Genomic DNA, 11027 nt, shown 5'->3' on the forward strand with positions numbered 1-11027 from the left:
GTTATGTGCAAATGCTTTACACATTCTTTCTGAGATAAGCCTGACTGCTCGTGCCAAGCTACCAATTGGGAGAGCAGGGGTTATATGAGCGGGTATCTCCCTTATCCTGTCTAGAGTGACAGTCCCTACTTGGACAGGGTGCAAACCGACTGTAAACTAGAGAGCCCATCAGCCCATTTTTAATACCCGTGATATGTTCACATAAAAAACAATTATTTGAGGCTAGAAAGACTGTATTTACCTCCAGTATATGTATGTGGAGGATGTCTTTGATGTCATCCATAAGGGACAGATCCCAGCAGTGTCCCACCCCCTCTTCACTCACAACTGAAATGGTTACAGAGAAGTGCAGTTGTGAGAGGCAGAAGGGGCAGACAAGCAGAAACATGGGAGGATGCATGTGCTGGTGAACATGGACAGGGTTAGGATCACTTGGACTGGGAAGTGATCCTATTGTTTTGTCACATGAAGCTGTAACTAATGTATCAACAGGCTGGTACATGGGAACCCGATGCATGAAGCTCCAGAAGACTCTGGTCCCAACATGCTGTCATGCAGCTGTACTACTTGATAGCCATCACTCTCTCTGGTGATGGAAGCCTTCTACATGTGCTGTGGCAAGAAGTCAACCCAACACTCACAAAGTTGTGCTTTGTCCGGGAGGGCATCTTGTGTTGGTAGAGTTGATCCCCTGTGACAAACCATAGTTGTCTGTTGCCCTGATGCACAAGGCCATGAAAATCTGCATTTTATTAGTCAACTGAGCAGACCCTGTCATAGTGTTGAACCGCTGCCAACACTTGTGCCAGCTGAGTTCGGCGGTAGTAGTGATTAACTTTTCCTGCTCTATTGTTTGCTTACTAAACCAATGTGGGAAAGGACTCTTGAACAGGGTGGGCTGTGGCCAAGAGGTGCTTGTGCAAGTGATGAACATAGCTGGAAGAGACTCGCTCAGCTCAATAGTAAAGTTTCTCTGAGTCACAGGAGTATGAAGAGACTCGGGCCCAGATTAACAAACACGTTGTGCTTGGTCTGCAAAAGTAATGCAAACCTGCACATTTTTTAATTTAAGTTACAGACCAAAACTTGTTTTGCAGTGGAAAGTTGTCTGAAAATCAAAAATGCTGCTTTTAGTTATTCTACATCAGGGGTGTGCCCCATGGGTGGTACATGGACACCCCCATGCAACTACCCAAGGTTTTTGACAGCAAACCCTATAATCAAGAGTTTGCGACAAAAACAACCACCAATTGGAAGTAGGCATTAAAAGGGAGAAATGGTTTTATTTCTCCTAACTTTTCATACTTTGCATGTGTGCCGCACTGTACAGCATACATGCGAAGTGGGAAAAGTTCTAAAAAATTTCTAGGCATAGGATTCGCTCTGGAATAGCACCTTCCCAGTAGAACACTTAAGCTAGACTCAGCCAGAGACTTTTTAACTATGGTGCAAAGTTTTCTGCATGGCGCTCAGTAGCCAAATTGTGTGCCAGCGCTAGAAAGAGAGCAAGATATTGTCATACCTCTGTAAATATGGCACTTTCCTGCTCTTTCCCTTGCTCTCCCATTAGATTGAGTGGAGTGAGGTAGATTGGGTATAGTGGAGTGGGGTTGATTAGATTGGGGTAGAGTGATGTGGGATAGTGTGCAGGGGGATAGAGTTGGGTGGGGTAGATTGGAGTGGGGTAGATTAGAGTGGGGTGGAATGCAGTAGAGTGGGTTAGATTGGGCTAGAGTGGAGTGGGTAGATTAAGTGGAGTGGGGTCATTTGGAGTAGAGTGGGTAGGCTGTGATAGATTGGAGTGGGGTAGATTGGGTTACATTGGAGTGGAGTATTGTAGATTAGATTGGAGTGGGGTACACTGAAGTGTGGTGGGTAGACTGGAGTGGGGCAGATTGGGTGGAGTGGGGCAGATTGGAGTACAGTCAGGTAGACTGAAGTAGATTGGGGTATATTGGAGTGGGGCGGGGTAGATTGGGGTAGATTAGAGTGGAGTAGATAGGAGTGGTGTGGGTAAGATTGGGGTGGAGTAGGGTGGATTGGGGCAGAAGGGGTGGGTAAATGGGTTAGGTTGGAGTGGATAGGCTAGATTGGAGTGGGGTAGATTACGAAAGATTAGAGTGGACTGGGGTAGATTGGAGTGGTGTAAATGGTGTGGGATTGATGGGTGTAGAGTAAAGTACCGTAGAGTGGAGTGGCACAATGTGGAGTGGCGTGTTGTAGATTGTCTGAGAATGAAAAGGTGTAGAGTGGAGTAGCATATCATAGAGTGGAGTGATGTGTCGTGGAGCAGAGTGACGTGAAGAGTTGTAGAATGGAGTGGCATGTCATAGAGTGGAGTGGGGTGGCACAGAGTGGAGTTGAGTGACATAGAATGGAGTGGTGTGGCACAGATTGGAGGGGAATAAAGTGCAGTAGAGTGTTGTGGAGTGGTGTCAAGAGGAGTGGCATAGTATGGAGTATGCATGGTGTGGTTGCGCACTACCATTATAGACAACACATTTTCAATTGAAATGACCATTATTCCACCGACATACAGTTTTACAGTACAAACAATAAAGCATGGAATGTCATAATCTAGTGTATTGATGTGTTCTGATCGTATTCAAATATTTGTTTTCACCACACTAAAGAATTACAAAGCAATGTGCTGAAATTGTAGTTTCCAAATTCTGATACATACTGAAATATCAACACAGTTTTTGTCGTGTGCAAGAAAAACTTTTCCATTTCACAAGATTGTCACATAAATTCTCTCACTTTGAAGCCAGAGAAAGAAAAGTAAACACCAAGCTCTCTCAAAAGACACAGCCTTCCATTTGACCTCTGTCTTTGAATGCACAGCAAATGTCACAAAGTAAGAACAAGATTTAAAGGCCTATGGATTATTCGGAAGGATACAGTAAACCGGTTTTGTTCCGTGGGAGGGTCTAACTGTAGCTGAACAGCATAAAACAATGGGAAGCTTTCAGAATGTACCCAAGAAGTCATTAGCAAACCAAGCTTCGACGTAAAAAGGTACAGGATTCCATAGCTGCCAAGTTTCCCAGATCCATGCCTGATGTGTTGCTGCAGTCAAGTTGTTTTCCTTTTAATTCTGGCACTTGTGGTCCTGTTTAACAATGGAATAAAGAAAACCACAAGTAACAGAATTCAAAGAAAAACTTGGACTGGAGCAGCACACCACGCATGGAACTGGAAACTTGGTAGGGCCGGGCTTCTAGGTGTCTTTGACTCCTAGCCAAGCAGCAATGGCCAGGGCAGACACATACATTTGCTTCACCTTGCCCCTAGTTCAGCAGCAGGTTTAAGACTGCCTTTACCTTTTAGTCCATTTGAAACATCAAGAAAGACGCTTGAACTGTGTTGCCTTGTTAAGGACTACTTCTCCCAGAAGTCCCTGAGACCCAGGGGGAGGAGGAGATACCCATTGTGTTTAGTGCTATGTAGCGCGACCCTTCACCACCCTGCGCTGGATGCATGAACTTCCTTGTCTTGTTGGAAACTACTTCTCCCAGAAGTCCCCGAGACCCCGGGAGAGGTGGAGATGACCAAGCTGTTAGTTTGGGGCTAGCAAGGCACCCTTCATCGCGCTGCGCGGCATGCTCGAACATACTTGCCTTTTTGTGACTACATCTCTCAGAATTCCCCGAGGCCCAGGGCGAAGTGGCCAATGGGTGTGTTTGGGGCTATAAAAGGCGCCCTTTCGTCGCGCTGCACATGATGCTTGGACTGCCTTGCCTTTTTGGTGACTACATCTCCCAGACGTCCCCATAGGCCCAGTCCGAGGAAGCGGTGCCCAAGGGGTTTTGTTTGGTGGTACATAACGCGCTCTTCAGCCTTCAACCAGGAACTTCATTGCCTTGATGGGTACCGTGGTGTTCTGTATCTTAAGTATCCTGTAACTAAGTGATGACGTGGCATTCTGTAACCAACGCATCATCCTTACAATGGTTAGAACGGAATTGTGAGACTGTGGTCAGCTGGAGAGACCACGAGGAGCTGCCCCGTAGGCAGCTTCTTAAGCCAATAAGGTGTCCTCTGTAAGCGAACCTGATAAAAGGATGTTGTACTGTGATATCAGACTATCTGGATCTTGACAGACTACATCTCCCAGAAGTCCTTGATGCCCAGGAGGAGGAGAAGGTGACCAAGATGTTTTCTTTGGTCCTACGTCACCCAGGTGACGTGATCCCGGACCCTCCAGCTCCCCTCGGTCCCGAGGCTGGAGGGACACAGCCAAGGCAGTCCAAGTTCCGAAGTCTTAGAATGACCAGTCCACCACTCTCCAAAAACTTTCAAGAGGCAATATTTATTTATTTTTGAAACCGTTATGAAAGCCGGAGCAGGGCCGCGTTGGAGCGTCAGAGCACCTCGAGCTAATACCGTTTATAACGCATTATATACACGCCTTGCGTATGGAAATTGCTCCACATGTTGTTAATAAGTGCGACACAGGCTGAAGCTGCAGTATTAGTTCATCGCACATTCCGAGCCATGTGATGAAGAATAAATAACACAGGACAGAGATACGCTTTAGGAGGGTCCTTAGTTTTAGAGGTACCTGCTGGGAGAAGGTCGTTTGAGAGCAGCGCGTCTTTAGAAGTGTATTTTAAGGGCGGGCACACACGTTACATTTTTAAATCTGACTTTGTATGCGTGTATTTTTCTATACTTTCACGTGTTTATATATAGATATATTCACACATACATACTAAGTCTGATGTAAACATTTAAAGCAAAACGACGCTACTGCTTTGGACAAATTAATGTGTGTGGCAAGGTGCAGGGTCACTTTATTTTTCTGGACATTCAGTGGCTAAGGTGATGGGGAAGGGAGTGCAAATATCCGCCCCTTCTAGGGACACCAGTGAGAGATGTACGGTCCGAGGTGATAGGGCTGGGGGTGAGGGCAGGGCAAATATCTGCCCCTTCTAGAAACACCAGTGAGAGATGTACGGTCCGAGGTGATAGGGAAGGGGGGGCAGGGCAAATATCCGCCCCTTCTAGAGACACCAGTGAGAGATGCACGGTCCGAGGTGATAGGGAGGGGGGGGGGGGTGGGGGCAGGGCAAATATCTGCCCCTTCTAGAGACCCCAGTGAGAGATGCACGGTCCGGATACGTCGTGATAGTCTCCTCCCATCTTCAAATCCTGCCTGCCCTTTTGGGCAATCTTCCTACCCCTCACCAGACCTCATTCGGTTGGCATTGTGTCAAGAGTTACACATTCTCAGCCTTACAAAACAACACTGCCCCCTGGATTGGTACCAGTATAGTACTAAACAGGGGCTTTCCATGACTAGTCCTCGCACTGGTGATATCTGCGTCACCCGCAGCTCTCGACTTGGAATATCTGTCTTTTATCTTTCTGAAGTCGATACATGAGGTATCGTGATTTTTGTTGACAGCAACAACTTGTTATTTAATTCTCAAAGAACAGTAACACTGGTGTACGGCGCATTTAAACAAGGTATTATGATAAACATTATTATTATTAGTATTAATTAACGTGGATTGTTTCTATTCATTAGCTTTCACCGTGAGGTCTCCCATCACTACAGACAAGCAGACCCGAGTCTTCTATTACACATACCCAGGGAGACGGATTTGCTCCCTGGCACCCAAGCACTGGTACTCTGGTAGAAGTCCTGCTACAATACCAACCAGCCAAGCGAACTTTATCCCTGGCACTCGGGCAGAGCATCCCTCACTGATGTCCAGGCAAGAACCAGCCCTCCCTGACACAAGGCAGGAGCCTTTTGTCACTGGTACCCTGGGTGGGCGAGTCCATCACTGGTACCCATCCATGGGGGTCCATCACCGGTACCCAGGCAGGAGTGTTCTATCACTACCTCGACAGGCAGGCGGCAGCCTTCTTCCCTCCTTGGTGGCCAGGCAGAAGGGCTCCGTCCACGGGTCCCAGGGAGAAGCTGGCCATCGCTGGTGCCGGCCACAAGCAGCTAGCCCCCTACAAATATCCAACGAGAGCCCCTTCCCATGTAACCAGGCAGGAGCTACCCCTCACTGGCCCTTGCATCATGGGAACCCTGGCAAGGGCCAGCTGTCTCTGGCACACGGATACCCGTCACCCAGAAAGGGCCATTCGGTCACCCACAGCCGGGGAGTAGCGTTAACTCTACAGATAATGTTGCTGACACCTCTTACCTCGGTGGCGTCGGAGCTGCATCCGGCTGGGAGGGCGTGAAGCAGCACCGCCCCGCTCCCAGGCAGCAGGCAGACATGTCCCCGGCGCTGTCCAGCTCGCTCAGCCTCTGAACATGTCCGCGGCATCTGCTGTCCCGCCGCGGGCTTAAGAGGCAGCTTTTAATATTTCAGATTGGTTCCATAATCCTCCATCAAATGCAAACCACCGGGATTATGAAACAACTGCAATCTCCACTCCCACTCCCTCAGCAGCCACCCCGGTGACACCGTCTCCCGCCAGGGACATCAGTCAGCCACGTGCAGCCTCCCCCAGTGCCTGTCCCCCTGCTGACACTGTTTCCATCCCTCAGCCCCTCCCCAGTGACATTGTGTCCAGTCTCCCCACCCCCGTGCACACTGTCCCAAGGCCTTTGCTGCCCCCCACCACGTGACCAGCTGTAGCTCTCTACCCCTCCCCGGTGACAGTGTGCTCAGCCTCCTCTCCCCACCACCCTAGCATTCTCACTGCTCCAAGCCCTCTGCCCCCTCCACCAGCCGCTGACTCTAGCACCCTGCTTAGTGACTTTGTCTCCTGTCCCTCTCCGCCCCCATCTCCCCCGAGTGACACTGTTCCGAGCCCCTTCCTTTCAGTGTCCACAGCCACCTTTCCAAATGACACCGTCTCTAGCCGCTTGACTGTCCCACAGTGGATACTAACAAGTGCTCTGTCCTTTTCCCCATGGGATAGTCTGGAACGCTCTGCCCAAGTCACACCGCTCCCGCTTTTGCCCATCACTCAACTGTCTCAGCGCTCTGCCCCTTTGCCCAGGGCGCACAGTCTGCAACTCTGCGCCCTCTGCCCAAGTCACACTGTCCTCAGCCTCTGCCCTGCACTGTCTGATCCTCCATCTGGCACAGTTCCGAGCTCTCTACCCAGCGACGGGCAGACAGACTCCATCCCACTGGCCCAGTGATCCTACATCCAGCCCTCTGCTCTCCTCGCCCAGTGACACTGTGCCCCCACCTGGAGAGCATCCCGGGCCTCTGCCCCCCCTCCTGTGTTACTGTCTCCAGTCAAGCTCCCGCCAAAAATGTCTCCAGTCCTCTGCACTAGTACTTCATCAGTTTGTAGCCCACTGTCCTTCCGCGAATATGGCACTGCCCCTAGCCGTCTGCCCCCACCCCTCTCCAGGGAGGCACAGAGCGTGTAGTGCCTCGAGGCGCGAGCTGTCCAGTGAGCGCACTCAGCGTGATGGAATCACAAATAACAAGCACAGGCTGTGGCTCGGAGGAGAACCGCACTGCCCAAGCCCGGGAGCCGGACTGCTTTATTAAATCGAGGTGCTGCTGACGCGGCCAGTCTCGTGCGTACATGCGAGCTGGGTTTCTCTTAAAGGGGCCGGTGGTGCGCATAATCCATCCCTCAAATAATGGCAGATTCAAAATAACAAGGCACTGTTAGTTCAGTTACTCACCGACGGTAAGAACAAGTAACAAAATATGTTAGATTTTTGGCAGTGAAAGATATCAGTCATTTGTTACGCTTTGAGGAGGGACATGGCCCTGGTTCTTCACTAAAATGTTGTGCAAAATCCGCTGGGGACATCTGTAATAATGCGGTTCTGATTCTAGTTGGGAATAGTTGAGACAGCTGTAGTATACTTTCAAATTCATTTCTTCTTGTATTGGCCGTTTTGAGTTTCTAGTTCAAAGGGGAACACGCTGTTTGCTGCTTTCCCAATATTTTTTTATCAGACTGGACATGAAAACGCCAATAGTGTAAGTGGCACGGCACAAGCTGTGAGCTGCGGTTGCGAACAGCTCACAGCTTGTGCCTCCGGGAGTGGCACGTGCTCGAGACTATCTTGCCCGACCTCCGGTGCATTACACTCGGAGGTGGCTCAGAGGTGACGGGGCTCAAAGAGGGCATTTTTTTTTAATTTAAGGGAAAGCAATTTTTCAGGTGGTGACCTTTGTGCCTCGATTGCTCCTACTGCTATTGGTGCTGTCAATTTAGTGTCGGGCCAGAGTGGCACAGTGTTTCTTTTCCTGCGGGGCACTGAATTGTAAATTGTGTGTTGGACACATGGGTAATATATATTGGAGGCGGAGGTATATTTTGGGCACAGTGTTTTGTTAATGCTATCACAGGGCCCCAGCATTCCTACCTATCTGCACTAAGGGGCCCGTTTGGTTGCTTGTGGTCCGGTACGTTTTTAGGGATTAAACTCAGTGGTTGTGATTGTTTTTGCTCTAGTTTCTGCACAGTCGCCCTACCGTCAGTGCAGTTTTGTGTGGCCTGGTTGTTACTTATTGTTGGGCAGATTCCTCCACGCAGGCTCCGTATTGCTATCCACTCAGATTAATCAAGCTCCCCGGGTATCCCAAAGAAGTGACTCCAATGAGCCTGCTGTCACTTCGGTGCCCGTAACGGATATATAGGCGGCAATTTTGAACTCCATGCAGACAACAGTAACAGCTCTACAGTTCCAGTCTCACAAAAGGGACATTCAGGTAGACCTGTTAAACACCCTGGTAGTATTTGTCGCAGGAATTGATGGCAAATTACAAGAATTAAACTCACTAATAACAAGGATACAAAAAAATAAACTTAAGGATTTTACTATCTGCTCCTGTATGGAGGTGGTAGATCGCATGGTACAACTGGCAGTAATCTTCAAAGACATTTCGAAGGAGATTTGCCGTCCATGCAGAGAAGCAGGCACAGATGCTGAGATTCCACTGCCCTTGGGTCTGCCCATAACTTCTAAACCTCTAGCACCCTCGGAGAAGAACCAGTATAGCCCGCGAGGACCTCCGACTATGAGGTTAAGTAACTTAGAGAGGAACACAATCAGAGAAACAGTTCTGGCTGTCCAAGGAAGTGCTCCAGAACATTCCTTTCAAATAATAGAACTTAGGGACTTGGAAGGGCAGCCCTGCCACCGATTGACCAAGAAAGGAAGCGTGCAAGGAAGGGCAGGAAGAACACTCAGGTGGCTTCTAGAGACAACACATAAATTCTACCCCATAAAGTGCAGGGGGAGGATGTGGGGACAAGAAGCCCCCCTCCAAAGACACCGCAGCCCTGGACATTAGATTATGGGAGGCCCCTGCCCTCCGCCCCGGCAAGGGAAGGGCCAGAGTTAGGAGGTACGGCTAGGCTCTCTCAGGGCCAGCAAGCAACAATTTCATTGTGGCCCTCTGCACCTAATCAGGAAGAGTTGAGGCACCCCTTACGTGGGCTAGCAGAGGTGACACCCAAGGCAGGGGAGGTAGACCCGACAGCTTGGAACCACCAACTGAGGTCAGATAGGGCGGAGATCTCAATAGCACAGTCAAGTTTGGCAGATAAGGCCCTGCTGGATCGAGGATTGCAGTTGTTTTGGACCCCAGAGTACAAATCCAGAGGTCCGCAAGATGTGTTCAACCGCTCTACTATTCTCAAATTAATAAACGCGCTCTCGGACCTGGCACCAGTGAGTTCTGGCAACATTACCGCTATAAAATTCATCCAGACACAGGGTAGTCAGCAAACGGATCCAACCGTTGTCATATTTGCATCTCCGGAACTACCAACGCAAATCATAAAATAAAGAAGCATCCTGAAAGATTGGGGAAATGAGGTATGCTTCCACCTAGGGGAAAGATACCCAAACCTGCTACTGCAGGAAAGTCATCTCAACAGGAAAGAAGTAACCACCTGGTCCGTCCTACGAGGAGTAACTGGGAAGTCCCATGTTGGAGAACTTGGCCACGACCCATCAGGACAAGGAGTGGCAGCTCAACCAGATTTACAAATAGAAATAAGGGAAGAAGAGGGCAGAAGAAGGATAACATCCTGACAGCCCTCGACAGAAGGCCACCCACAAGACAAATGGCATTGGCTTCCAACAGTGCTAGCCCCCAGATTACCCCCAAAAGCCTGAATGACAGTCCAGCAGTCATCCCGACGCAAGGATCACCAAGTGTCTGCTCATGGAATATAGGGGGCCTTCAGTTGAAGCTGGAAGATGCAGAGGTTATCAAATTCCTGGGCTCCTTTGATATCGTAATGCTGCAAGAAACATGGGCACTTACGAACTTTCCTCAAATTGGTTATGAGGAATTTAATAAGCCTGCAGTGAAACACAACACGTTTGGAAGGGCAGAAGGAGGTTTGTCAATCTATATCAATTCTAAGCTTGGGGCGAAACCGTCCAGAGGACAGATGGGAGATCAGCCCTTTCTGTGGCTTTGTTTGGACAACTGGGCAAAAAAACATTCATGATCCTTTGGTTCTGATCAATGTGTACATTATTCCCAAAAAGAAAATGCTGGAAGCCAGTATGCTGTTAAAACACCTACTCCACATAAAAAATGCATACAATTCTGCCTACTGGCTTGTTTCTGGAGATTTTAAGCTTAGTCTATTCCACATCCCAAGTGAGGATCATGTACTATTAGCAGTTCCACTGCCGATTCAACATATACCACACCGGAGAAAGAAAGATAAAATTGGTGCTAAGCTAATTAAGAGCTGTGAGCTAGCAGGCTTCTTTGCATTAAACGGGTGGTTGCTGTCAGATACACCTCCAGCCTGGACAAGAGCCACGGAAAAGGTCGTTTCATACCTAGATTATACTCTGGTAAATGCCCCCCTATTTAAATCCGTGAGGAACTTTAGAATCCAAGATCATTCAGAAAGTGACCATAACCCGCAAATAATCACAATCCAGAGCCAAGTGCCTACCCAGGAAGAAACAAACCTCCTCAATGGGGAGCTTCGTTCTGAAAACTTAAAGCAATTAAGATGGAGCTCATTTTCGGTCATAGCTCAAGCAGAAGAAGCTGTTAGGAAATTGGAAAATATGGCCAATGATCCATTAAGGGCAGTTGCTA

General features: G+C 48.9%; 1 protein-coding gene across 1 annotated transcript in view; it reads right to left on the reverse strand.

Moving 5' to 3' along the window:
* The window catches only part of KIAA1614 (KIAA1614 ortholog), a 248508-nt gene extending 242102 nt beyond the window's left edge, over positions 1 to 6406 (reverse strand). The window contains exon 1 of the mRNA XM_069232075.1: positions 6168 to 6406. Within this exon, the coding sequence (XP_069088176.1) occupies positions 6168 to 6244 (77 nt within the window). The 5' untranslated portion in view covers positions 6245 to 6406. The remainder of the gene's footprint in view (positions 1 to 6167) is intronic.
* Positions 6407 to 11027: the final 4621 nt, after the last annotated feature.

The sequence above is a fragment of the Pleurodeles waltl genome, chromosome 4_2 (genome assembly GCF_031143425.1).
Source record: "Pleurodeles waltl isolate 20211129_DDA chromosome 4_2, aPleWal1.hap1.20221129, whole genome shotgun sequence".
Lineage (NCBI taxonomy): Eukaryota > Metazoa > Chordata > Amphibia > Caudata > Salamandridae > Pleurodeles > Pleurodeles waltl.